General features: G+C 54.0%; 2 protein-coding genes across 21 annotated transcripts in view; both read left to right on the top strand.

Annotated features, from left to right (window-relative positions):
* RNF213 (ring finger protein 213) overlaps positions 1–2467 on the top strand; it is an 86977-nt gene extending 84510 nt beyond the window's left edge. For all 15 annotated transcript variants that reach the window (XM_065563773.1, XM_065563780.1, XM_065563775.1 and 12 more), the window contains one exon: positions 291–2467. In XM_065563773.1, coding sequence (XP_065419845.1) covers positions 291–444 — 154 coding nt within the window. In that variant the 3' untranslated portion in view covers positions 445–2467. The remainder of the gene's footprint in view (positions 1–290) is intronic.
* A 1660-nt stretch (positions 2468–4127) lies between these two features.
* Positions 4128–20513, top strand: ENDOV (endonuclease V). Of its 6 annotated transcripts, none has more exons than XR_006172349.2 (9): positions 4128–4279; positions 7438–7609; positions 9619–9753; positions 10273–10312; positions 10845–10957; positions 11271–11339; positions 12053–12149; positions 18932–19008; positions 20185–20247. XR_006172349.2 is itself a non-coding variant. In XM_005282998.4 (9 exons), the coding sequence occupies exons 1-9, from the start codon at positions 4224–4226 to the stop codon at positions 20210–20212; spliced, it is 819 nt and encodes a 272-aa protein (XP_005283055.1). In that variant the 5' UTR covers positions 4128–4223; the 3' UTR covers positions 20213–20513. The 6 variants fall into 6 exon arrangements, 5 of the variants coding, with proteins under 5 accessions (XP_005283055.1, XP_023960435.1, XP_042696876.1 ...); XM_005282998.4 differs by having other exon boundaries at positions 12053–12181; positions 20185–20513; XM_024104667.3 differs by lacking the exon at positions 12053–12149 and having other exon boundaries at positions 20185–20513.
* The last annotated feature ends 6974 nt before the right edge of the window (positions 20514–27487 follow it).

The raw sequence follows: 27487 nt of genomic DNA, 5'->3' as shown, positions 1-27487 counted from the left end.
CTTAATGGAATGCTAGCATTGGGCAAATCCAAGCGTAGCACAGCCCAGCTCGGTTGGCTTTCCATACACAGCTTTGCCCCTGCACTTCCATCCTAACCTGCAGCGCTTCCCACGTCTATGTTCTTGAGCTTCCATGGGAGTCACCAATGTATTTCGAACCTGACCTGTTGCACCATTTAACCTATCTCATTGTAGTATGTATAACACTCAGTAAAAAATATTGTGTAGGATGCATGCGGCATACTGCAATGTTATTATTAATGGTGTTTTTCTCTCTCTTTATTTTCTAGCCTGAAGGATACGCTTCTTTCGTACATTGAAAGGAAAGGGAGCAGCGTACTTACAGAGCTGGAGGATATGTTCCCAGAAGAGATTCTGCTCTCGCACTCTATTGCTGCCTGGAAAGCTGCTGCTGCCCTCAAAAGGGATCGTAGACTAAGTTAATCTAGTAGAGGATCCTGCAAACGCTGCTTTTTACTGGAGGAGCAGCACTGGGTCTGTGTAAGACCTGCTCATTGCACTGATCTTCCTTCCTGTCCGAGGGGAATTCTGGTGCCACAAACACGCCATGTCAATGAGATCGTGAAAGTAACCTCTCTCTTACACTGGACTCAGGACCAAAATGGGATGCACAAGCATAAAGGATTTTATGCATCAGAAGGACTGGGGGGAAACAAATGTATATACAAATATGTGCTATTTCTTGAGCGGGCAAAGCAGAGATGGAAACACTGTTCATAGAGAGGCGTGGTGAAAATTCATGTATCCTTGAAGGATAAAAAAGCCATCATCCTTCAGTGACCTGGGCAGAGCGGGGGTGGAGTTGGGGGTATCAAAGTGTCTTGTGAGCTACTTGGACAGCCCCAGTACAGGCATGCTTTGTTCTCCATGTTTTTTGTGGGCACTGTTCCGGTTCACATGCTCCCTTACTGCCAACCTTTTCCTCTTTAGCTAGATGAAAAACAAATGTTGTCCTCCCTCATCCAGGTCTCATAAGCTTCCCTGCTGCAATACTGCCCTAGCTGCCTTCATATGTCTAAAGGGTCACATTGGCTCGCTGAGCGGTCTAGCTTTATTCCTGCGCTAACATTCCATGAGTCCAGGGGTATCAGTTACCAGAGGTCCGTTAACTTCCTCTTTGCATAACACATCCAGTGCAGTTCAAAGCTCACCACGGAAGTTTGTTCTTGTAGCTGCTTTTAAAGTAAAACATTAAAAGGCAATGTGGCCCAAATCCCACACAACAGGACAACCTAATGGTCCTGAATTACTACCCCCACTACTCTTCCTCCCCCCTCTTCCCCGAGGCACCGTACATTTGCATCAGAATGGTGCTGCCAGGCAATTTCTGGCACGTGTGCATGTGCAGGCAGACGTGCACGTTGGAGCTGAGAGCCACTTCACTCTTGTGTCTTAGGTACGTTTTCTGGATAGCATGGACTCTCCATTAGGGTTTAGTTGTCATCTTCTTAGCTGATATTGAACAACCATAATCAGACTATTAATAGGGAAAACAGAAATGTAAATGTCATTGCTCTGTGCTGCTTTCCCCATATAAATTTCTTGTGTCTCTGACTTAATACTTTTCAGTGTTGCCTTTCTCTAGCAGGAAGCATCTGCAACTGTCCGTGCCACCGTGCTTTCCTGATATCACAGCAGAGTCATTTACATAGGTAGTTAGGACCATGTTTCCATTTAGAAAAGTTCCTTCTGGGCCAGAAGTTTGTACTTTATAGCCAGAATTTCACCCAGGAGCAAGTTTCTGATCAAATGTAAGGAAATCCCGATCTTTTGTTATGTACCAGATAAGTAACAGGTTTTTTTAGACACACCTTCAAAATGAGAATCTTTAACCACACACATTCGATAGACTTGATCCCATTAAGGTTTGTCCAATAAATAGTGCAGGTCCACAAATCTGGATTTCACTAGGTGGATAATATGCATCCTAAAAACACTGGAATATGAATTCTCGCTAGGACAGGGTTTCCCCCCCTCCTCTTATCGAGGGGATTTTACAAGCTCTGCACTCCCTCTGTTCCCTGCCATTTATTGATCTGTTGCAGCATTAATATTTTAACAAATATTTGGGATAATTTGAAATGTAAAGTTAATCATGAGGGTTTGCCTATTGGAAGCAGTATGGCTTCCATTTATATTTGCAGTATTTCCATCTCTTACTGCACAGTTAATGTTTTCAAGTTGCCTTTTAAAAAGAAAAAAAAAGATACCTCAGGGTCTCAGTTTGGACAGAGCCCAAACTAACTTCCTAGCAGCAAGCATTCGGTGACCTTTTCTAGTCACTGTTTTGTTGCTGTTTCTAGCTTTAAGGTGCCTTAGCTGTAACAATTTACTTAGAGGGAATCATGCTAGATGTTCTTATGCTTCACTGAGTTGCTTTGTATGAAGGACTTGATTATTTTTTGTATTTTTTATTTAGTCTTAATAAACTTGATCAGATACGTTACGACCAATGTAGAAGTGTGCACCTATTTCAGGGCTTTTATTCCTGAGGATTTGGGGGCTGTTTCTTCAATAAATGAATGATTTGCTGCTCAAGATTCCTTAGCGGTCAACAGTGATGCTTGAAACTGTGTCTTGAAAAGCACCCAATGCACCATTTTTTTGTACTATGAGGATTCTGACATTTAAAACCTTGGCCTCTTTTGTCTTGCAAGCTGCTAATTATGCAGAAGTGCAAATTTGGACAGAGTTAATGGACGATTGCTGGACTCAATTCCACACAGTCGATGTAAAACAGGAGCAGGGAAGCTTGCCCTATGTCATTTCCTTCCCTTCCCTCCCCTCCTAGAGGCAGGAGAGGTGATGAGTTTCTGATCGAGAGCCCCAGCCACCAGCAGTGGGCCTCTTGTCTGCTGCAGGGCCTGCAAAGTGATGGTGATTTCACTGCAAAGCTCAATTGCAGCAGGTCCCCCCTTTTCCTTCACCTAGTTCAGGGATTCTCCAACTGGGGTTGTGAGGTTTACATTGGTGGGGGGGGAGCGGTTGTGAGCTGTCAGCCTCGACCCCCAAACCCTGCTTTACCTCCAGCATTTATAATAGTGTGTTAAATATTTTTTAAAAGTGTTTAATGTATAAGGAGGGTTGCACTTACAGGCTTGCTGTGTGAAAGGGGTCATCAGTACAAAAGTTTGAGAACCACTGGCCTCGTTTCTGCCTCAGCCCGGTCTTCCCATCGCACTTTGCACTGCAAATCAAACTGGGGCTGGGCCCGGGCCCGGACCAGAGTGAAGCGGGGGACTGGGCCCTGCGAGCTGGGCTGGGCCCGATGGGTGGGGGGGGGGGGGAGAAATCTGAGCCCCGCGAGCTGGGCTGTTCCCCTCACAGATGTTGCCACGCCGTGGGTGCCGTGAGCTGGGCTGTTCCCCTCATAGACGGTGCCACGAGCCCCAAGTCTGGCCCTGCAGTGCCCTGGCTCTGAGCACAGGCAGACCTAGCGTTGCTAACCCTCTGGGATTAGCTGGGAATCTCCCGGAATCAGGTTCAATCTCCAGGAGGCTCCTGAAACCCATCCGGGAGCTTTTAGGCTACTAAAAGTCTGGCGGCGCAACACGGCTAAGGCAGGCTGCCTGCCGGCCTGAGCGCCACATGGCTCCTGGAAGCAGCTGGCAAGTCCCTCTAGCTCAGGGGTTCTTAAACGGAATTGGGACCCCTTGGGGGTCGCGAGTTGTCAGCCTCCACCCCAAACCCCGCTTTGCCTCTAGCATGTATAATGGTGTGAAATATATAAAGTTTTTAATTTATAAGGGGGGGGCGGTCGCACTCAGAGGGTTGGGGGGCGCCAGTACAAAACTCTGAGAACCCCTGCTCTAGCTCCTAGGCAGACAGGGTGACTCTGCAGCTCCCATTGGCTGGGACCCGCGACCAATGGGAGCTGTGGGGGTCGGCCTGCAGGCAGGGGCAGCACGCAGAGCCGCCTGGCCGCCCCTGCGCCTAGGAGCTGGACGTGCTGCCCGCTTCCAGGAGCTGCCTCAGGGGAGCGCCGCCCGGCCAGAGTCCGCCCCAGCCCAGAGCCCCCTCCCACCCCCAGAGCCGGCCCCGCCCCCGCCCGTGAAAAGGGAGGGGGGGTGGAGTGAGCGGGGGCGGGGCCTCGGGGAAGGGGCGGGGCGAGGGTGTTCGGGTTTCTGGGATTAGACAGGTGGCAGCACTCGGCCGACCTGCCCCGCCGGCTCCGTGGGCCCGGCCGGCGGGGAAGCGGGGCCATGGCGCGCAGCGAGACGGAGCCGCCGGAGCAGGCGCCGCTGCGCCGCTGGGAACGGTAATGGGAGCGGGGCGCGGGAGGGGCCCCGTCGGACAGCCCGGGCTTCCGGCTGCGGGGCATGCTGGGATGTGCGGCGAAAGTGTTGTGCGCATGCGTCATAGTGCGGCGTAATGGGCGGGCTTGTCAAGGGACCCCCCCCCCCTTCCCAGGCAGACCGCGGCCCCCCAGCCAGTGTCATCAGTCCCGGGGGACCCCAGAAAACCAAACACCCGTGCCCCGCCCCTCCCTGAGGCCCCGCCCCTTGGCTGAGGCCCCGCCCCTTCTCCGTCACCCGCTCTCCCTGACCCTCGCTCACTCCCTCATTTTCACAGGGCGGGGCTGGGGGGGTGCAGGCTCTGGGATGGAGCTGGGGATGAGGGATTTGGGGTGCCGGAGGGGGATCTGGACTGGAGCCGAGGGGTTTGATGTGTTGGAGGGGGCTCAGGGCTGGGGCAGGGGGTTGGGGTGTGGGGGGGTGCAGGCTCTAGGATGGGGCTGGGGATGAGGGATTCGGGGTGCCGGAGGGGGATCTGGACTGGAGCCGAGGGGTTTGGTGTGTTGGAGGGGGCTCAGGGCTGGGGCAGGGGGTTAGGGTGTGGGGGGGTGCAGGCTCTGGGATGGGGCCGGGGATGAGGGATTTGGGGTGCGGGAGGGGGCTCCGGACTGGAGCCGAGGGGTTTGACGTGTTGGAGGGGGCTCAGGGCTGGGGCAGGGGGTTGGGGTGTAGGGGTGCAGGCTCTAGGATGGGGGCTGGGGATGAGGGATTTGGAGTGCCGGAGGGGGCTCTGGACTGGAGCCGAGGGGTTTGACGTGTTGGAGGGGGCTCAGGGCTGGGGCAGGGGGTTGGGGTGCAGGCTCTGGGATGGAGCTGGGGATGAGGGATTTGGGGTGCCGGAGGGGGCTCCGGACTGGAGCCGAGGGGTTTGGTGTGTTGGAGGGGGCTCAGGGCTGGGGCAGGGGGTTAGGGTGTGGGGGGGTGCAGGCTCTGGGATGGAGCTGGGGATGAGGGATTTGGGGTGCCGGAGGGGGCTCCGGACTGGAGCCGAGGGGTTTGACGTGTTGGAGGGGGCTCAGGGCTGGGGCAGGGGGTTGGGGTGTAGGGGGGTGCAGGCTCTGGGATGGAGCTGGGGATGAGGGATTTGGGGTGCCGGAGGGGGCTCCGGACTGGAGCCGAGGGGTTTGACGTGTTGGAGGGGGCTCAGGGCTGGGGCAGGGGGTTAGGGTGTGGTGGGGTGCAGGCTCTAGGATAGGGCCGGGGATGAGGGATTTGGGGTGCGGGAGGGGGCTCCGGACTGGAGCCGAGGGGTTTGATGTGTTGGAGGGGGCTCAGGGCTGGGGGTTGGGGTGTAGGGGTGCAGGCTCTAGGATGGGGCCGGGGATGAGGGATTTGGAGTGCCGGAGGGGGCTCTGGACTGGAGCCAAGGGGTTTGATGTGTTAGAGGGGGCTCAGGGCTGGGGCAGGGGGTTGGGGTGTAGGGGTGCAGGCTCTGGGATGGGGCCGGGGATGAGGGATTCGGGGTGCCGGAGGGGGATCTGGACTGGAGCCGAGGGGTTTGACGTGTTGGAGGGGGCTCAGGGCTGGGGCAGGGGGTTGGGGTGTAGGGGTGCAGGCTCTGGGATGGGGCCGGGGATGAGGGATTTGGGGTGCCGGAGGGGGCTCTGGACTGGAGCCGAGGGGTTTGTCGTGTTGGACGGAGCTGAGGGAGGAGGTTTGGGGTGCAGGCTCCGGGTGGCACTTACCTCAGGCGGCTCCCAGAAATGGACAGCATGTCCCTGTGGCTCCTAGGCGCAGGGGCAACCAGGGAGCTTCCACACGCTGCCGTTGCCCCCGCCCCGGCAGCTCCCATTGGCTGTGGTTCCTGGCCAATGGGAGCTGTGGAGCCAGTGCTCGGGGTGGGGGCAGCTCACGGAGCCTCCCTGCCCACCCTTGCATCTAGGGCCCTCAGGGACACGCTGGACACTTCCGGGAACCATGGGGAATCAGGGCAGGCAGGGAGCCTGCCTGAGCCTCGCTGCGCCACCAACTGGACTTTTAACGGCCCAGTCAGCAGTGCTGACCAAAGCCACCAGGGTCCCTTTTTGACCGGGCGTTCCAGTCAAAAACTGGACACCTGGGAACCCTTGACTCTATTGGGCTGGGGCATGGGATGAGGTGGCAAAGCCTGACCCTTTTAGGCCATGCTGGGCTGTGGCCCCTGGTGTCGCTCAAAGGTGGGTCCCCAGTTCTATGAGTTGTCCTGACCTGGTGGTAGAAGTGGGGACCATCCCCAGATCTCTCCCTTCCTGAGGGGTGGGCGCTGTTTGTCCGAGTGGCTCTTGGACATCACACCTGTGCTGCTTCCTGATTAGGGTGACCCGACAGCAAATGTGAAAAATCTGGATGGGGTGGGGGGTAATAGGTGCCTATATATAAGAAAAAGTCCCAAATATTGGGACTGCCCCTACAAAATCAGGACATCTGGTCACCCTATTCCTGATGCTCTTTGGGGCTCTCCCCTGGGCTCCCTGTTATTGGGGTGTTGTCAGGAGAGAGTGGCTCTGTCCCAGTCTCTCCTCTGTGCCGCAGGCAGTGCAGTCACTCCTCTGGCCTCAGATGGGGCTTCATGCCCCTCTTCAGGTTTGTGGTCACTAACTGAGCTTGGTCAGGGTCTGCCTTAGTATTGAGGTGAGGTATCTCCTTGGCCTCACGTAGTAGGTCTCTGCAGAGATCTGGAGCCGGCCAGCTCGTCAGCCTGGATTGTTTCATCCCTTCCCATCCATGCAATGAAAAGCCCCTGTTCTGGCTCAGGATCTCAAATGCTTTGCAGTCAGCCCTCGTGAACCCTGCTGTGAAACACGGGATTTTTAGCATCTCCATTTTCCAATTGCAGAAATGGAAGCACACAAGTTTGCCAAGGTCACTCAGAAGCACTGACAGTTCTGAGACTAGAACCTCGGAATCCCGATGTTCTGCTTCAGTAACTAGACCACACTGCCCTGAGGAATACGCTGACTACCTGCCAACCCATCATGTCTTTCCTAAACCAGCAGAGCCTTGTTGAATGGAAACCTGCTGAAATAATCGAATAACACGATTTTGCAGGATGCCCGGACCAGCCTGCTTCTGTCATTTCAATGGGTTGTGTATGGAGTTGGGAATAAAGACACTGTTTTTGCCTGTGGTTATCTTTCCTTAGGGAGCAGGCCCAGCTAAAGGCAAATGTGATTGAGGAGGACACTGAGGAATGGCAGAAAGATTCCACCTTTGCAGGACTGGAGAGAGTGGGAGGGGTGGACCTGTCTTATGTCAAAGGAAACGACACAATCGCCTGCGCTTCTCTGGTGGTTCTCAGCTACCCAGATCTTGAGGTAATGGCCCTTGAGCGGTGGTCTCATGGTTGGGATACCTGTACTGTAAAGGCTTTGTAGAAAACCAGCCTACCCCAAAGGGCATCATGGACTGTATCTCAGCATCACAAGGCTCCAGCCAAGAATCTGACCCGCATGTTCACCAAGAAAAGGCTTTCTGCAGAGAGCATGGGGGAGGAGGAGAGAACAGGAGTGATGATCTTTGGTATTACCTAGCAAAATTAATTTGGAAATACGTAGTTCGGTCACTTCCTGCAGAGAGAAGCTGAGTCCAAGAGTTACAGAGAACTTCTGGAGGCCCGGGGAGGTGGTTCCAGGGTGTAGCAATTGCTCAGGAGTAGGTCAGAGATGATGATGTTGATAAGAAATAGCTCATCAACTGCCTTTGAAGATTTTGATTGAATTAGGTAAATGTTGGAAATCAACTGTTTCACCCTCTATCCAGAAACAAACCACAGAAAGGCCATTGTTATTCAACATTTACCAGGAGAGCAAGTTAAAACAATGTGACATTCCTAGACAGATGGTGCCTTCCTTGTCAGATCCCTCTGGTAATCAGTTAATATGAGATGTGATTTACAATGGCACTTCCAAATCTGTTGCGAGTCTCCCACATTCTGCAGTCATTAAACTTTGAATTAATAAAGATTTATCAGAGTTTATGTACAGATATCAACGAATGTAAAAAGTTGTCACTAACTAAAAACACAGACAACAAATATGGAATTGAACATTGATATCCACTGGAAATCACAGAAAGTGAGAATCAAATCCTGCCACAGTTCTTAAAGACTTGCCCATGACGGCTGTGTGAGTTAATTCACCTACTGTCCTTGGTCAGTGTCCTAACAGGCTTTCTTCTGAAATCCACTTGCTTTTCCGAATGCTGGGTGAGAGGCCCTTTGATCAGGCATTGATTATAAGTAAGGCTAAGATTTTGTCACGGATATTTTTAGTAAAAGTCACGGACAGGTCACGGGCAAAACAGAAAAATTCAGGGAAGCCATGACCTGTCCCTAACTTTTACTAAAAATATCCTTGACAAAATGTGGATCTGCGGATCCCCACACTACTTCAAGCGGGGCAGCTGCAGGGACTAGGAGCTGCCTGTAGCAGCTGGGGGCTGCGGGATACCTCTGCCACCTGCAGCTCCGGGCGTCCCCCGCTGTCGGCAGCGGCTGGGAGCTCAGGGTTTCCCACCACCCATGGGGGCCAGGAGCTGCCACAGCGGCAAGGAGCTTGTCCCTGCCACCTCCGGCAGCCCGGAGCTTGGGGGTTCCCTGCCGCTGCCCGCCAGGAACTGGGGGGTACCCCACCAGCCCCAGGGCAGGGAGCTCAGGGGGTTTCCCACCGCCCCCAGCAGCTGGGAGCTCGGGGGTTCTGCTGCCGGTAACAGAGAGCTGAGGGGGTTTCCCCCATCGCCACCACCGGCGGCACGGAGCTGCGCGGGCCACCAGAGGCGGCAGGGGTACCTCACAGCTTCCTGGCCCAGCGGGTGGTGGCGGACATTGCAGCTCTCGACCACCGCAAGCTGAAGTCATGGAGGCCACTGGAAGTCACGGATTCCATGACCTCCGTGACCTAAATCGCAGACTTGATTATAAGGACAGTGATCTCCCGCTGTTGCACACTCGAATGGGGCTGAAGCACCCCTAGCCATTGGCAAAGTCCCTGTACTCATTCAGGGTAGGGTAGGGTAGGGTATATCTGGTCATTTTCCATCATCTGCCCATTACTTCTCTCCTCCCACCCCCACACTCACACTGAGGGGAGAAGTTGGCGTGAGCTAATGTGCAGCATTTGTGTTTAACTTTGGGGGAGCGGCCCAGCAGGGTTCGGGGAGAGTATTGAAGCGACAGAGAGAGAATATAAATACTGGAGAAGAAATATCTGAGCCGGTCAGGATTAAGCCAGCTATGGCCTGGGTTCCTGGGTTCAGCACACTGATCCTAGTGCCTGCTGTGTTAAGTTGCCCCTTTGTTCTCAGCACTGTCCTCGTTTTGTCCCAGGTGCTATATGAAGATTGCCAGATGGTAACCGTGAGTGCCCCCTACGTGGCAGGGTACTTAGCTTTTCGAGAGGCCCCTTTCCTGGTGGAAGCTGCTCAGAGACTTCAGGAGCGAGAGCCTGGGCTCAGGCCTCAGGTGCAGCATGTTCCTTTCTCTCCTGGGGAGATGTCCCTGGGGTGCTGGATGTACCTGAAAAGAAACTCTCCCTAGAGGTTGCCCTGCCCAGCACCTCTGCAGCGGGCAGGGCAGGGCAGGGTGCATCCTAACACAGCCTTGTTGTTGTGTCTGCTCCACTGTCTCTGCGGGGATGGGGAAACCGAGCCAATGGCCAGCCAGACTTCACCTTGTCTGTGAGCAGGGAAGGCAAGATGTGGGGATGACTCCCGTCCTTTCTTTACTACGGGGTTGCAGGGCACTCGGCCTGCAATAGAAAGATCAGCTCCCTACTCCCAGGGATGGTCATCAAAAGGGAGAGCGGGGCGGGTGGGGGTGAGGAGAACCTGGGTAAAGGAGCTGTGGGGGTGGGGCAAAGGATTGAAATGGAGCCTTCTCCTTCTCCTTCCTCACTCGCCACTTGTTCAGGTCAGAGGTGTGTTCATTCAGCTGGAGAGATCCATGGTGCTTGGTAACTAACACATCACCTGGTTCTTCCAGGTGCTGCTCGTAGATGGGAATGGCGTACTCCATCACAGAGGTATGAGAGAGCTCTGCCCCCCGACGGGGACCCCCCCAAGCTCCAGGAGAGAGCACTGCTCGCCCCGACAGGAACCCCAGGCCCTAGGAGAGAGCACTGCCCCCCGATGGGAACCCCAGGCCCTAAGAGAGCGCTGCCCCCCGACAGGGGACCCCCAGGCTCCAGGAGAGAGTCCTGCTGTTCACTAGGGTCCAGAGCTCTAGACCAGTGAAGGAGACATTAAATAATTATCATCTAGCAATAGGCTAATTCCCCTCCCCCAGAGGCATTGATTGGGTTCTGATCCCATCTGGAAGTTCTGGAACCTCCTGCTTTGGGGTTGACAGACGGCCCCTCTGTGGCGAACTCTGTCCCTGCGGCAGTGGTCCCCATCTGCCAGTACCACCCTCTCTGTGCTTGGCTGTAGTGTTGTCACAGGCTTACAGACGTACCCGGGGCTGTCCCCTCTGACGAGGGTCACCAGAACAGGATGGAGAACCCCATTGCTGACCCCTTCCTGTTTCCCTTGACCATCTCTTGGCTTGTTCGGCAGGGTTTGGTGTGGCCTGCCACCTGGGGGTGCTGACGGGCCTGCCCTGTATTGGTGTGGCCAAAAACCTCCTGCAGGTCGATGGCCTGGCCAAGGATGAGCAGCACAAGGGGCAGGTAAGGCCAGCGCGAGCATTCCTCCCTCCTGTGCCAGTGGGGGAAATGGAGTAAGAGCCTTGGTGAGCGGGAGCTCCTAGCGGCCCCCCTCCTGGCCTCTCCCACCACGAGGAGCTGGGGAGCCACATGCTGGCTGGTGAGGGGCAGCTCCCGGTTTCTCCATCCCAGCCTTTCCCCGCAGGAAGTGCTGGCGGTATTACGGGAGCCTGTTCAGACCAAGGAGGGAAGTTCTGGAGTTGGCTCTCCCAGACCCTCCTGGAACCGATGCACTGGAGCTCTAACCAGCTGGCCCTTGGGTGCTTGCTCGTTTTAGATCCGCGACCTGCAGATGGGAGGAGACGTATTCCCTCTGAGGGGCACCTCTGGGAGAGTCCTGGGCATGGTAAGTCATGGGCAGGCTGCTTTGCATGTTGGTCACAGCCGGGCCTTCTCCATGTTCCCTAGCCTGGCTCAAATGGGAAGGAGGGAGGGGACAAAGTGTAGTGCAGCTCTCTGCAGCCCAGTGACAATAAGCCAGGAGGGCAGGATCTGAGCAGGCAGAGCTAACGCTCACCTCCCATTCCTGTCAGCCCCCGGCATGGGATCCCCTCCTGGGATGCACGGCCACTTTGTCATATGTGACAGTGGTATGTGAGCTGCCATGTCCTGGTCTATCTGCCCGTGTCCGGCGCCATTACAGCAAAGGGGCAAAGCACGGGCAGGAGTTTTTTCTGTGGCAGGTCTCCAGACTGTGAGACAGGAACCTCTGTACCTTGGTGGAAAAGGCAGCTTGGGAGATGGTGGGGCTGGCTGGGTCCCCACTCAGAGCTGGCAGGGGTTGGCTGCCTCCTTCGCCTGGGTATATTCTCCACTGAGCAAGGTCCCTTGCTCTGAGCAGTGTGAAATATTGGGGATGGGGAGCACAGGGAGCCCTAGGAGACAGACCCTCCCTGTGATGCTCCCAAGCAGCGAGGAGCAGTAAAGGCCGGGGCTCTGAAATGTCTGATACCCCCCAGCTCTCCCAAGCGTCCCCAGCTGCGTGTGCAATCACTGACGTCGTGCATTTGTTTTAAACAAGCCCCAAAGCTCTGGTCTGTCCGGTTTCCAACCCTCCAGGCCCTGCGCAGCTACAACAAGAGCACGAAGCCCATCTATGTCTCCGTGGGCCACAGGACGTGCCTGGAGTCGGCAGTGCGCCTGGTCCAGTCCTGCTGTAGGTACCGGATCCCAGAGCCCATCCGACAGGTGCGAAGGCAGGGGCAGCTAGGGGATGGGGATCCGAGCCTGTCATGGGAGACGTGGCCAGTTAGCTAGTGAAGGGGTGACAGGCAGCTGTGAATGACAGGACTGCGACGGCTGGCCTCCCTTATAGATTCATAGATTCTAGGACTGGACGGGACCTCGAGAGGTCATCGAGTCCAGTCCCCTGCCCGCATGGCAGGATCAAATACTGTCTAGACCATCCCTGATAGACATTTATCTAACCTACTCTTAAATATCTCCAGAGATGGAGATTCCACAACCTCCCTAGGCAATTTATTCCAGTGTTTAACCACCCTGACAGTTAGGAACTTTTTCCTAATGTCCAACCTAGACCTCCCTTGCTGCAGTTTAAACCCATTGCTTCTGATTCTATTCTTAGAGGCTAAGGTGAACAAGTTTTCTCCCTCCTCCTTATGACACCCTTTTAGATACCTGAAAACTGCTCTCATGTCCCCTCTCAGTCTTCTCTTTTCCAAACTAAACAAACCCAATTCCTTCAGCCTTCCCCAAGAGCGGTGCCTGAGCCTGCCAGGCCGTCCCCTCCAGCTACGGGCTACAGCCGATCCTGGCGGTTCTGATCTACCTGTCTTCTTATTTATAAAACTGCTCCTTCCCTCTTTCTCTGTCCTCCTGACCTGTCCCTGACACACGGTGCATAGAAGCACCCGCAGCCCTCAGTGCGGATCCAGCCTGGTGGGGCTCTCTGCTCCTCTCTGCAGGCTGGCTCTGGGGTTAATAATGCAGAGGAGCTGGAGGTGCAGCTTTCCCAGAATGTGGAGCCGTACACAGACTGCAGTGTTCATCCTCTGGGCTATGGGGTATGCCGCACTCCGCAATGAGCTGCAGGCTGCCGGTTCCAGACGTAGCCTGTAGGTGGCAGCACTGGATCGCATTCAGTGCCTCTTGCTGCCAGCGATTTTATAATGAAATCACAGCAGGGCTGGAGAAATGAATCTCAAGAAGTGTGAAGCCGTTGGGATTTCTACCGGGAGAAGAGCTCCTTCTCCTCAGGATCACCCTGCCATTAGCAGTTCAGGCAGGCTGCCCCGCTCCAGCGGCGTCTGTAACGTCACCCTGGAACAGCGTGTGTTCCCATTGCTACGCCTCGGCCTTCGTCCCATGTCTGCCAGCCCGGGCTCCGTTGCTTTCTGAGCAGTATTGAGAAGGCTCCTACCAAGGCCAGACACAGGCGCTGCAGGCAGAAGTTGTTCGTTGGTATTGTGATATTTTCTGAAAATTGAACCGTGTGACGCTCTTTAGTTGTAGAGCGACGACCAGCAAAGCTCAAAGCAAAACTGTCCATTGGCGTCCCCAGACCAGAGCTGATCATGGAGTTTCTGGTCCCATATCCCACCTCCTGACAGACTGGAGCAGTCTTACAGGTCATCTAGTCCCATAGCTCACTGCCGGCAGTGGCCAGCACCCGACGCTTCAGGAGACAGGCTCTCATAGATGCGCTGTGTGGCCCTTGGGGGCGTGTTAGGAGGGGAGGGAAAAGCCTTCCCCAGTGGAAACATGCCCGTAGTTCTTTTGGAAATCATTTTGACCCAGGTACCCTACTCCTCACAGCTGCTTTCTGTCGCCTTCAGTCCCATTCCCATGCCTCTTCTTTGGGACTGGCTGGCTAAACTCCTCCAGCCGCTCCAGCTGACCTGAGGCATTAGTTAAAGGGACAAAATTTATTTGCTGGTGACTCCTGGGGGAAGATTTGAGAACCATCTCCAAGGATTAGAAGGGTGTGAACCTAAGGAGGGAGGGGAATTATTCAGCACAGGGGTTCTTGGACTTTTTCATAGTACAGGTCATATCTTTATGGAGAGTGTGTCATAGACACTCATGGACCTCACTAGCTCGCCAGTTCCCTATCTCATGGAACCTGCCCCGCATCACACAGCCTCCCAGGGGTTATGACAACAATCACCTACAGGAAACAAGAACTTTAGTAGCAAAGGATGTAACTTCTTTTGATGTGATTTAGTGGCCTGAGGCGAGGTAGCGGAGCCAGCACCAGGCACCAGCTAGGTCTCCACAGATGCCGTAGCTGTTCCCCCGAGCAGAGTTTGAGTGGTCTAGGGAGGAGGAACAGGATAAAACTGAGCAAACACTGAACATTCAACAACATTGGGCAATCCTTTTCCTGAGATCTAGCTGACCATACAACAGGGGTTAGCGTGTGGTAGGGCTGAAAGCCGCAGCCCTTTGAGTTAAAGCTGAGCTGAGTAAAGCACTAGAAAATAGTATGTAGGGGTCCTTCCTGCACTAAGAACAGGAGGACTTGTGGCACCTTAGAGACTAACACATTTATTAGAGCATAAGCTTTCGTGGGCTACAGCCCACTTCTTCGGATGCATAGAATGGAACATAGTAAGAAGATCTATATACATACAGAAAACATGAAAAAGCGGAAGTAGCCAGACCAACTGTAAGAGGCTAATTAATTAAGATGAGCTATTGTCAGCAGGAGAAAAAAAACTTTTGTAGTGATAATCAAGATGGCCCATTTTAGACAGTTGACAAGGAGGTGTGAGGATACTTAACATGGGAAAAGGGATTCAATGTGTGTAATGACCCAGCCATTCCCAGTCTCTATTCAAACCCAAGTTAATGGTATCTAGTTTGCATATTAATTCAAGCTCAGCAAAATTTTCTGTTGCAAAATTGCCACCTTTAAGTCGGTTACTGAGTGACCAGGGAGGTGGAAGAGTTCTCCTACTGGTTTTTGAATGTTATGATTTGTGTATTTCTCTGTGGTGAGCCTGCAGGGCGTTGAGGAGATGTGAAAGGGGAATGTCCTACAGCAGGTTTTGCCTGGGTAGTACCATATGATCACAGCTTTTCTGATGCCCAAGGTGAAGCTTTAGGGTTGTCAGCCCTTGAAGCTTTTCCTGGGTCTGAAGGTTCTGGTAGCTTCAAACATGCGCAGCTCACAGCTGAGCTCAGCTCTTCCATTCCCTCCGTCGCTGGGCCATGGTGCCGTCTTACATGAAGGCAGTGGCTGTGTAGTTGCTGTGGGGACAGAAACGTGCCATCTTGCTGGAGGCACAGCTGGCCCCATCCTGCACTGGGGTACACGTGGCTAAGTTGTACAAAGTCGGTGCCAGACATCATCTCGGCCATGGACGCAGTCGTATTTGCATTTGGAACAAGAGGTGGCTTTGCTGACTGGGGACGTGTGTCTCAGATGCAGCAAGTGTAGTGAACTTTCAGAGGAAGCAGAGGGAAATTCATTGTCTGCTACAATAAATATTTACATCCTGCTTGGACCTCATTCCGCAAGTAAATACCAGGCCGGGGCATGAGAACTCTGTGTGCGCAGAGGTAGCACTCTGTCTCCTCTGGCAGGCTCATGAATATTTGAAGTTCCTCTGCGGAGGTTTGATCCCAGCCAGAGGGACCTCCCAGGTGCAACCCAAACAAAGGAACCCAGGTGAACATGAACCAGCCTCCCACTGCCACAGGCAAAACACCCAACCTACAGCTACTGGTGGCATGGCACTAAATCTGCCTGAGCGGCCCCTGGTGTCCCCAACGAGAGCTCCTCGTGACCTGTCTGTGGGTGCAAGAATGCCAAGCCGGTTCAGATTCCAAGCTACACCTGCACGGGGTATGGAGTGGAGCCTTTTAGCAAATGAGCTCCCAGCCTTGACTCCCCGGGATGGAACAGGACCTGCACCGGAATAGGCTTTGTTCCCTCTGCTGCCTTGACTTGCTGCTTTGCTGCCCGTCAGACTCCTGGTCACTACATGACCCTTTTCACTCCAGCCTGCAGCTTGCCCAGCAGAGCCCTGCTGGCTCAGGAGGTGCCGGCAGGGCAATCCATGGGGCAGCCCTGGCCCGCCACGAAACGGCAGAGAGGCCAGTCTGAATTGTTGCCCCTGGACGCTGCACTTTCAAGCCACTGCACCTGTGCTGTTAAACTCTCCTCCATCAAGGAACTGGAACACGAGCGATCGGCTCTGCCCTGCCTGTTCCACGTTCCTGCTATCCAGTGGGGGATTGCCAGCTGAGGGCCAGAACCCCCTACTCCCTGAGACCTGACCCTCCTTCCCCCTCCACCAGCACGCTGTGCCCACATGTGCCACTGCTGCCCATTCACAAAAGAGACAAGGTAGAAATTCCAGACCCCTAATGCCAGCACTAGTCTCCTCCGAAAATAGAAGGGATTATTACGGCACAATGATCCATCTTATTGATTAGCCTCTTGGTTAATAAGCTGGGCTAAGCTGTCTCTCAGCACAGCATTAGGAGTGAGGGCTGGCAAGTAACTTGCTGCCTAATCAAGCCTTAGCTATGTTATTAGGCGAACTTGGTTTGGGGTTTTTTCCTCCTGCAGAACAGTAAGTGAATGAGGCTTTTGCTACTTGGGCTCCCAGCAGGCATTTTATCAAGCAGTCTGTTTCCCTTGTTATGAAATTCATCACGTAATGTCTTATCCTGAAGAGTGATCAGAGTTATTTGTCAACTGAGTTATGAAACTGTCCAATTATGAACAGGGGAAAAAATTCCTCCAAACAAACTGCTCCTTATGTAACCGTATTTCATTGTCTGGCATGTGGAGTTGGTGAGTGGCTCTTAAGCAGCATCTCCAGCACAGAACTCGCAGGGAGGCGTGAAGCGAGCTAGTGGGGAGTTTGGTGCAGGAATTTACACGACCAGCACAAACATGTGAGTTACATCCAGGGCAGCCCCGGGGAGTTTTATTAATCCGCCTCCCTAGTCCTGGCCTTGTACGTTTATCTAGTTCCTTTCAGCTGGAAGGAGCCCAAACTCCTTCGCGGGGGGGTGTAACATGAAGCCATCTCTGGAGCTGTTCTGAGCTACCACCATGCAGTGAGGTTTTTAAGTGAAGACTGACTTTCCCAAAGGAAGCTTTGGGGAGAATTTAGCCCAGAACTCCCACCATTACTCTTGTTGAGGTGGCTGTGGCTTCTTTGATGACCACAAAGGGTTGTATCTCCCTGGAAAGATGGTCCCTTGCACAGCACATTCTACAGTTCTCTCCGTTTTCTTTGGAGGCCTCCCAGCCAAGTACTGAGCAGGCCCTGTCCTGCTTAGCTGAGGAGATTTGACAAAGCTGTGTTTTCCTCTGTGAATCACACACCTGAGAACAAGCTGTACTCTGGGAAATGAAGCTATCTGACTAAGAGTTTGCTTCCACCAGAATTGCTCCTTAAGGATTTCACATGTCACATGGAGGACCCTTGGTCCATGACCACTTCTAGGCATCCTCCGTTGGCTTGCTGGAGGTCACCGAGTCAGTGTCTGTAGTTTGGGGCTTTTCCCCATGGAATGTTGAATGCCCGATTTAAATAACGGAGTTGTTGGCCTGTGTTCTGATTCTGGGGCTTTCCCTTTGGTGTGCCTGGGAACCCTAAAGAAAAAGAGAATAACGGTATCTAGCCTGTTTGGTGAAGAGGGGGGCTTGCTTACAGCTTGTCTCAGTGTTCTGAGCAGGGAGGTGCAGGCAGGATGGTTGTGTCCATTAGAACAGTACCTGTGAGAACACAGGCAGGGGCCACTGGCCTTCTGATCCCCACTCCCTTGTACAGCCCACCTTGTCCTCTAAATAAATAAATATATGGAGATATCCCATCTCCTAGAACTGGAAGGGACCTTGAAAGGTCATAGAGTCCATCCCCCTGCCTTCACTAGCAGGACCAAGTACTGATTTTTGCCCCAGATCCCTAAGTGGCCCTCTCAAGGATTGAACTCACAACCCTGGGTTTAGCAGGCCAATGCTCAAACCACTGAGCTATCCTGGGAAATAACTCGGGCTGGTTCCCCTTCACCTCAGCAATTGCCAGGGGTCTGGATTCATTCTGCAGGTCAGCATCCACCTCCTGCTTTGCCCCTTGCCACCGTAAGTCGAGACTGGCCTGTCATGTCCCTGCACCACATCTGAGGGCATCAGAGCCAAGGAGGAGTGGGGGCAGATGCCAGTCGGGTGAGGGTTGAGTATGGTACGAGCTGTGCAGAGGCTCACGGGTCGCCGTGGGGGTAGGGGAGGTATGTTAATTGTATTTCTACTGGACATCCCAGGCACTCGGGTCTCTCCGAGGCTTCTGGCTGAGGCCAGCTGAACTCACCAGCGCTCCTGGACTGTGCGTCGAGAGCTGGAGGGATTTGATGGGGATTTGCTCTCCCAGCTGAGCTGCCTGGCTGTTACCCTTATACTTTGTTGCCCCCCGTCCCCAGTGCTTGGGAGAGGGCCAGGGCTGAGGTGGTCCTTGGCACTGACTGGCGTGCGCCCGCTGCCTACTCTGTGCCTTGCCGTCTTCCGTTGTGGTAAATGCAGAATTGGGGAGCTGAGCTTTGGGAAATCTCATTTCTCTTTCCAAAATCAACCGCGCTGCAGCGAAGGCTGCCTGGGCCGAGACCCTTCTCCTCCATTTTGGGTCTTTGTCTTCTCAGACCAGGTGCAGTTGAGGCAGAGGGCCTGAATGGAGCGGGATAAGGTCAGTGAGGCAGGTGGGTCCCTCCGTGTGTGGGAGCCCTACCCGGGACTGCCGGCCATATTCTGCAGATAGCTTGGGGCTGAGCCTTCACGCCCCGCTCACTTGCAGAGAGGATGAATGCTGCGCTTAGCGCACCAGGGCCCTGCAGAGCGACTCCCCCTCCTGGCCTGTGCAGCTGCCTGGGAGCATCTGCCTGGCACAGTTCTTTAGAGGGCGCGGGGCGGTCTGACCAATCAAGTCTTGAGTCTTCGCTAATCCATCTCCTCCCCAATTCCAGGCTGACATCAGATCCAGAGAGTACATCCGGAAGCACCTGTCCTCCCCACTGGGGGGCACGTCTCCTGGGCCAGGGAGGTAGGTGTGTGGGTGGTCTAAGCAACCGCACGTCCAGAGGGGATCTGCTCTTGTAATGCTCTTGGGTAATTGCATTAAAGGGACAGTCGGGGTAACAAGGCGGGATAAAGGGCAGCAGAGCGCATGCTGCCCCCGCGGAGCAGGAGATTTCTGATGGGTGCCGTCTGTGCTGCACCATGTGTTCCCGCCGAAGGGGCAGCGTCCTGGGCTGGCTGCACCATGAGACTGCGGAAGGTCACTGGGGATTTTGTCTGTTTCCGGTGTACATGATAAGCAAAGTGCTAAGGCCCCTGTGTGTGATGTGAGGGTGGACAAAAATACCCTGCAAGGAGCTGGCCTCTGTGCCTTAATGCATAAAGAAAGGGCCAGACCACCAGGCTGGATTCTGCCCTGGTATGTTGGTGTAAATCCAGAGAAACCCCTCTGGGGTCTCTGGGATTTCACTGGTGTCAATCCGGAATAAGTGAGATTCTCTCAATCATTCTCTTTATATCAACCCCCTGTCCCTCCAGGCCCTTTTTATACGTAGAGGCAACGTGTTCAGCACAGTTCCTGGCAGCTCATAGCTGGATTCTCTCAGTCCTACAGTCACCTGCGCAAACAAGGGGCTGGAGAGATACAGGACAATAAAACTGAATGAAGATTAGCCTGGTTAGTGATGGGCAAATTGCTCCCAGGCTGATCTGCCCTAGAGGGGAGCAGAGCAGAGCAGAGCAGAGCTGGGTGTGGCGTGGAGGTTGATGCTGGTTAATGTGAGGCTCCGATACTGCTGATCGGAGGCAGCAGGTGTGATGGGGGGAGGCGATGTTCAGAACTCGCAGGAACAACTCCAGCTGTGCACCACAGTCTGCTCCGCTGCCTGGCACCTCTGCACAGCTCTGCAATGCACCATACCAGCACTGCCTGCTAGAGATCCCCACACCACGGCTTGGCTGACACCCCTCAATCCCGACTTGCAGCACCTTCCTGCTGGGCCAGTCCTGGGCAGATGCTGACAGTCCCATTGAATGCATGCCCCGAGTTGAGACCCCAAACTCATGGCATGAGAGATCAGCACCAGTGTCTGAAGCTGGTGCCCCACAGTTCCTGTATCTCCAGCTCCCAGAGTAGCAGGGAGTTACCTAGGTTGGTTTGGCTTTTTTTATTCTTCGTGACCTTTCCTTGTTCTTGTTCCAGGAAAGAAGAGGCTGAGCCCAAGCATTGATTTGGCCCCAGGAAGACACTGCCCAGCCCCAGTGTGAACTTGAGCTTTCCACCCCTCTGGGATCAGAGCTCCGAGAAGTCTCTCCAGGGCACCGTGACTGACCGTCCACGCCAGGAACTCAGGGTACTTCATGGGGTGAAAAGCCAGGATGACCAGAGATAAGCCAGGAGACGGCTTCCCCCTGGGCTCTGCTAATGGGGCAGGAACCCCAGTCTTTGATGGTTTGTAAATTCTAGAGAATATTTTATATTCCAATGTTGAAAACACACGCTGTAAAAATAAATTCTCCCCAGCACTGGTACACTCCCAAAGCAGTGTTTGGGAGTCAAGAGAGGGATTATTTGCGGCAAGACTGTGAGAATTCACTTTGGGGGGTTCTTAACAAACGAGTGAAAAACAACGTGAAGCTCCCAGTTTGACACTGGCTTCTTGCAATCCCTTTAGCGACACAGTCTCATGGACTCCCTGCTCCCCATCCTCCTTTTACCCTTTCCTCCCCCTCCTGCAGCCTGTGGGATTGTGTCACTTCACACATCTCAAGGGAACAGAAGCCCAATAACTCGCTGCTGCTAGTCCTGACAGACGGGCAGAGGACTCTGTGTTTTGGGTGGGCGTGTAACTCGCAAGGGAGGTGCGGGAGCCAACAATCTGCTGCATGGTTTGGAGGAGGGGAGCTGCTAGGCTCTAAGGCCTGAATTCGGATCCCTGGGAAGCAAACGGGCTCCCTGGTACACCAGTCATGCAGTCCTTGGTCCGTCAGGTCTCAATGGCTGCGGCTCTGCCTGCTGTCAGTTACCGAACCCTATGCAAGAAATCAGTCCTCTGTGTAAACGGTGCTGCAGGTTTGTCAGTCCCCATGGGACCTGCATGGTGAGCCCGGCTGGGAGCAGCATCCACAGAGCATGGCACGTTGATTCACCTTGTTCTAGCGACCCTCCTCACAGCCAATGGCACAGGCCAACTCTTCACAAAGAACCGAACAGAAGTGGCATTCCATAGCAAGGAGCCAGGTAACGCCCGGGCAAGGGGTCCGATAGCCTGAAGGAGTAGGGGCATTGGGGTCAGGGTACCGGGACAGCTGCTTGCTGGCTAACGAGCTTGGACAGACACCAAGCAGCCTGGGAACCTTCACATTGGCTACCAAACAAAGTCCGGTGGGTGGAGTTGGGAGCCTCTCCCTGTAGGGCTGAGTTCAGGGGTTGGATTCAGCCGTTTGGTGGGATCCACAAAGTCCCATGTTTAGGCACTACTGGAATTCACAAACTCCCCCACAGCCGCCGCCAAACATTGCAGGTGCCTCGGCTCGCTCAGCGCAGAAGGTTTTGCAGGAAAAGTTCCCTTGTTGCCTGTTTCTGCCGCTAAACAGCCTGCACCCATCTCTGGAGGCACCCGCCTCTCACCTGAGCCCCAGAGTGGGTCAGGAACCAGGGGAAGATGGCTGGCTGGCTGCTGCCCAAGTCACAGACAAGGCCTGATCTGGTCACTGTGCTCAGAGGCTGTCTGACTCCACAAAGCAACCTCCTCTATAACCTTTAGCCTAGTGGTTAGGCACTCCCTGAGATGAAGGAGATCCCCAATTCAGGTCCCCCTCAGTGTTGTTCCTCTCATGCAAAGCTGTCTTCAGGAAATGTCCCCACAGGTGTTTTTACATCCCAGGGAAGGAAGTGGGAGTTCTCTAGTGGTTGTGGGGTCAGAACTCCTGGGTTCTGTTCCACGCTTGGCAGTGCACGTTTACCCTGCTATCGTTCTTTGTCGTTCTTTTCTCTCTCCAGCCGGGCTGTTTTAATAAAGCACAATCCAGCCTCTTCTCTGGGTGAGTGCAGCACCCAGCACGTGGGGCCCTGGCTTACTTACCCTGTTAGCACTGCCCCATTAAGACGAGAGAGAGCAAACTCCTTTCTTCTCGCCAGGAGCCTGGGCTAGGGTGACCAGACGTCCCATTTTTAAAGGGACGGTCCCATATTTAGGCCCTCCTGCAGAGGTCCTGACTTTTTCTTAAAAACTGGCAAATTGTCCCATATTTCCCCCCCACCCCCACCCCCATCAGTACTGGTGGGTCCTGCTGCTGGCCGGATCCCTGCTCGCCCACCTCCTGCCCACCGGCAATGAGTGGGGGGTCCAGTGGCCGATGATGGGGGTGGGTGTGCAAGGCTGGTGGTGGGGCAAAGCTGCAACATATGGGGATGGGACGCTCCTGCTGCTGGTGCATGCCAGCCCCCCTCCCCCCTCCCCCCCTTCAGAGCCAGGCTGGACTCCTTTGATCATCCGACAAGTGCAGTACCAGCTCTAACACCGCCATGTCCCCAGGGAACAGCCCCCCGGACAGCTCCTCCTGAAAGCCCAGAACCAGTGCTGAATGCCAGCTTGAGAAGCCAATGAAACGGCTGAACAAACACACCACCACTCGCCTCCCCCGCTGCCGCCTCCTCGCTGATCCTCCACTGAACAAACTGTGAAAAGACCCAGAGCTGTCAGGGGTCCAAGAGCTAAAGGCCTTGCAGCCAGCAGGGCCACCTGTGCTCCTCTAATGCCAGCCAAAGCCATTGCTCAGATCTCACAGGTGTGGAGGGGGGGCGGAGGGGGTGGAGAACTTGACAGTGACTCATCATCGGAGTGGCTGGGGAGGGGAGTGGCTGCAGCTCACACACAGTTACAAGGGAGGATTATTATGAGTGTAATTGGCATCGGTGGAGATCTCTGTGCAACGGCAAAGTCAATCGAGCTTAACTAGCGAGTGCCAGCTGTGCACAGCTGTTGGCATGCTAGTGCTGCCAGATGGGGAGCTCACCCCATGGGCTAGATCCAGCCAACTACCCACCCCCATTCTTTTCTTGGTGCCCATCGCTCTGAAATCTGAGTGCCTCTCCGCAAGGTGCATCAGACCTGTTTGAAGGAAAGTCTACAGCACAGCAAAGAAAGGGGCTGGTTGGTTTCACTGCCCTGCTCTGCTTTAGGCCCTGGACTGAAGATGGGAAGGGCTGGAGAAGAGTGAGGCATTGTTCAGGCCTCCCTGTGTACACTGGGTTGACAGCTCTGAAGCAGGAAGCAACCAGCTCTTGACACCCTCCCAAGTCTGACTGTGTCCTGGGCATTTAGCAGAAGGTGAGCAGTGAGGGCGTTTCTCAGGTCTCCTCCTTGCATTTCTCATGGGAGTTGCACTGTGCTGCCCTTGCACCATCTCGTCGTGGACGCAGCCCTGGGGGCATTTCAGCCCCAGTACGATACTTGCAACAGACACTCTAGGTTTCCAGCGTCCAACTGCACGTGCACAAAGCTGATCCCCTCGCAAAGTCCGGGGAGTCCTGGCGCCAGAGCCCAATATTCAGCATACAACTTTCTCCCCTCACCTGCCACAAACTCCTGGCTGGGGCTGGAGTGGCTGCTTCCCTGCAGAAGGGAACAGGTGAGGCACCTACAACTGGTGTTGAGGGGGGCATGGGCACAGGGAATCCAGGGAAGAGTCGATGGCGAGTAGCCTGTTAAGGAGGATGAGCTGGGAGCCCTCCCACATGCCTCAGCCGTGGCTGCAGCTAAGGGGAGCTGTATGGCTTCCCTGGGGGCTCTTGGCGTAGAGCAGCCTGCACTCCACACCTGGGGGTTGGCGCGAGGAACCAGTCAGCAGACATGTTTCCCGCTGCGCCTGGGGAGGTGGGGCCCCTGCTGCCGGCAGGTTTGGAAACACCTTCTGAGATGGGCCTGGCACTCCCGGGGTGAGAGGTGGTCGTGCTGCTGAAGGGGGTGACCTGTCACGCTGCAGCACCCAGGCTGTGGAGCTCCGTTCCCCAGGGCAGTTCCAGACGTACTATCACGCACACCCCTGGGAGTCAGAGCTTAATTCAGGTGGGTCACTAACGAGCAAGATTCACTGGCTTCGGATTTGGAGCAATGACCTAGCTGGGCCACTTAGGGGGAGTCTCAAAAGTGCCTAATGGTTGTAGGAACACACATCCCATTCAAAGTCAATGGGACATGTGCCCCTAAACCCCTTAGGCAGGATACTAATGGAGTTTACTTTGGCCCTCATTTGCTAGTTCCCCCTGGGCCAGCCCCGCCAGCACGCTGAGCTTTTCCTCACTCAGGAACCACAGTGTGTGAGATCCCAGGTGCTTCTCCCCAGCTCTGCTTTATCCCAGCATTTCATTGTACAGTGATCTCCATGGTGATTATTCTCTTCACTTGGACCCGCTATGCAGGCACCAGAGAACACCAGGAGAGAAACCAGAGTCACTCAGGGTGAGCCAGGTGCACTGGGTGGGGGGAGGAGGACCCTGGAAATAGCCCCTGTAGGTTAGTACTGTGATTGCAACAGCTGGGCCCCTCCCTGTAAATCACCCCTTGGAAAGGTGCTTTGCTGCCTATCAGATGGCGGAACCGCAGCTATCCCCAGCCTGACTACGCGAGAGGAACGAGTGAGTGTCTGAAAGCTGCAGGAGTTCGGGGTCTCCCAGCACCTGCAATGTAACCCCCCCCACCCCGGGACGGGGAACAGGCCCTGCAGGGAGAGGACACGTGACCTGCTCCTAGGCATTGTGATGGGCTTGCTGGGGAATCCAGCCTCAGGGAATGGAACTGGCCTCAGCTGGAGCTAATGTCTCAGCTGGGCAGGACTGTGAAAATCCCTCTGCTCTGGGAGTCTTTCCTCAGCTGGGTTCATCCCCAGCATCACACGAGGGCCTGCTGAGTCCCTCAGCTGGGTCCCAGGCTAATGAACCCTGGGCTGCTGCGGGCCAGCTGCATTGCTCTGGAGTCAGGTGGGGGGAGCTAAGGTCTCTGTGCTGATGTGCTCAGAGCTGTGAGACTGCTCCCTGAAAGGGAACTGCCCCTTCACCACTTGCCCCCAGCTCCCTGCTATCTTGGGTGCAGCTGAATTCAGGTGAGGTTTGGTTAACGGCCCCTCTCTAAGATTGGATTGAGTTGGATCCCCAGCCTTGTCCCTTGGGCTGAGATGCTGCAGTTGTCTCTGAAGCGCTAACCGTGTAAGTGCCTCCCCTGCCCTGTAACTGTGTTGGGGCAGTTCGGTTCTGTACCTGTGCTGGGCACTAGTTCTTTCCGCTGCCAAAGCCTGAGAGAGGTTAAATTAATCAGATCCTCAGGGGGGAAATCTCTGTGTTTGGCCACTGCTTCTGGCCCTCTGAACGCAGTGGGAGATTAGCCAGGTCTTTGTCTAATTGGTTTATAAACTAGGGAATTTAAACTTCAGTATCCGGAAAGATAATGGAGCAAAGAATCAAGCAATCAATTTACAAACACCTAGAAGATAATCTGCTGATAAGTAACAGCACGGATTTGTCAAGAACAAATCATGTCAAACCAACTTGATAGCTTTCTTTGACAGGGTAACAAGCCCTGTGAATTGGGGGCGGGGGAAGCAGTAGATGTGGTATATCTTGACTTTAGTAAGGCTTTTGATACTGTCTTGCATGATCGTCACATAAACAAACTAGGGAAATGCAACCTAGATGGAGCTACTATAAGGTGGGTGTAAAACTGGTTGGAAAACCGTTCCCAGAGAGTAGTTGTCAGTGGTTCAGTCATGCTGGAAATACCATAGGTATCAGTCCTGGGTTCTGTTCTGTTCCATATCTTCATCAATGATTTAGATAATGGCATAGAGCGAACACTTATAAGGTTTGCAGGCAATACCAAGCTGGGAGGGGTTGCAAGTGCCTTGGAGGACAGGATTAAAATTCAAAATGATCTGGACAAACTGGAGAAATGGTCTGAAGTAAATAGGATGAAATTCAATCAGGCCAAATGCAAAGTACTCCACTTGGGAAGGAACAATCAGTTGCACACATACAAAATGGGAAATGACTGCCGAGGAAGGAGTACTGCGGAAAGGGATCTGGGGGTTGTAGTGGATCACAAGCTAAATATGAGTCAACAGTGTGATGCTGTTGCAAAAATAGCACAAGTCATTCTGGGATGCATTAGCAGAAGTGTTGTAAGCAAGACACAGGAAGTGATTCTTCTGCTCTACTCCTTGCTGATACGGCCTCAACTGGAGTATTGTGTCCAGTTCTGGGTGCCACATTGCAGGAAAGATGTGATCAAATTGGAGAAAATCCAGAGAAGAGCAACAAAAATGATGAAAAGTCTAGAAAACATGAGCTATGAGGAAAGATTGGAAAAAAATTGGATTTGTTTAGTCTGGAGAAGAGATGACTGAGAGGGGACATGATAACAGTTTTCATGGACATAAAAGGTTGTTACAAGGAGGAGGGAGAAAAATTCCTCTTGTTAACCTTAGAGGACAGGACAAGAAGCAATGGGCTTCAGTTGCAGCAAGGGAGGTTTAGTTTGGACATTAGGCAAAACTTCCCGTCAGGGTGGTTAAGCACTGGAATAAATTGCCTAGGTAGGTTGTGGAATCTCTGTCATTGGAGGTTTTTAAGAGCAGGTTGGACAAAAACCTGCCAGGGATGGTCTAGATAATACTTAGCCCTGCCATGAGCGCAGGGGACTGGACAACCTCTTGAGGTCCCTTCCAGTTCTATGATTCTATGCAATAGCTTTGTAAATGCATGAAACTTCCTCAGAGTGTGAAATACATGAAACTTCCTCAGAGTGTGGAGCTGTGAGTCCTTCCTGAGTATATTCTTGTGCATCATCCCCTCTCTAACCCTCTGCCTGCTAGAGCTTCTCTTGTCCTTGTGGTCTGTATTCCTTCCCTTGCCCCCGTGCAGACTGTTATCCGGCTGGTATGAGGTCTGTTCTCCCGTCAACGCCTAGAGAGTTCTTTGCGTATCTCTTAATAACCAGGGGGGAGTTTCTGCATCATGCTCAATGTATGAAGATTCCCCTGGCCTGGTGGATGAGCCAAGCCGTGGGACAGGCTTGCTGGATGGTGAGTTGCAAATGAGACTTCCTATCAATGAGAAGCAGTGATGCCATGTAGACCTGCAGTGTCCGGAGATCCCACTCCCTTCTGGCTTCCAGGCCAGGGCGTGGGAATTACAAATACGGAGCTGGCCCTGGTAGGATCCATCTCCGATTTCACACAAGGCCCAACGTGTGCCAGGCAAGGTGCATAGCGGCCTTCAGCCAGTCTGGTGCATTTAGGAAAGCTGCTCTCTGGTAATATTCCTAACGAGACATTAATTCAGAGCTCTCAAAGAGCAGAGGCAGCAGGGCGGGAATGCGAGCGAGAGAGAACCTGAAATGGGGGGTAGAGAGTGAGGCGAGGGCAGGAGGAGGAGATGGAGTCTAGTTCCTCTGGTACACCTGGGATCTATTTGCAGCCAGATTCCAGGGGGAAAGGGCTGAGGCTTTAGC

This window comes from Chrysemys picta, chromosome 12 (genome assembly GCF_011386835.1).
Source record: "Chrysemys picta bellii isolate R12L10 chromosome 12, ASM1138683v2, whole genome shotgun sequence".
Taxonomy (NCBI): domain Eukaryota; kingdom Metazoa; phylum Chordata; order Testudines; family Emydidae; genus Chrysemys; species Chrysemys picta.
This window is presented reverse-complemented; position numbering and strand designations above follow the sequence as displayed.

Bases quoted from the DNA above. Each gene is read 5' to 3' on its own strand.
- ENDOV (XM_005282998.4), top strand. From the start codon at position 4,224: ATGGCGCGCAGCGAGACGGAGCCGCCGGAGCAGGCGCCGCTGCGCCGC. The intron at 9,754-10,272 runs GTGCAGCATGTT...TGGTTCTTCCAG, and splicing joins AGCCTGGGCTCAGGCCTCAG to GTGCTGCTCGTAGATGGGAA. The intron at 10,958-11,270 runs GTAAGGCCAGCG...TGCTCGTTTTAG, and splicing joins ATGAGCAGCACAAGGGGCAG to ATCCGCGACCTGCAGATGGG.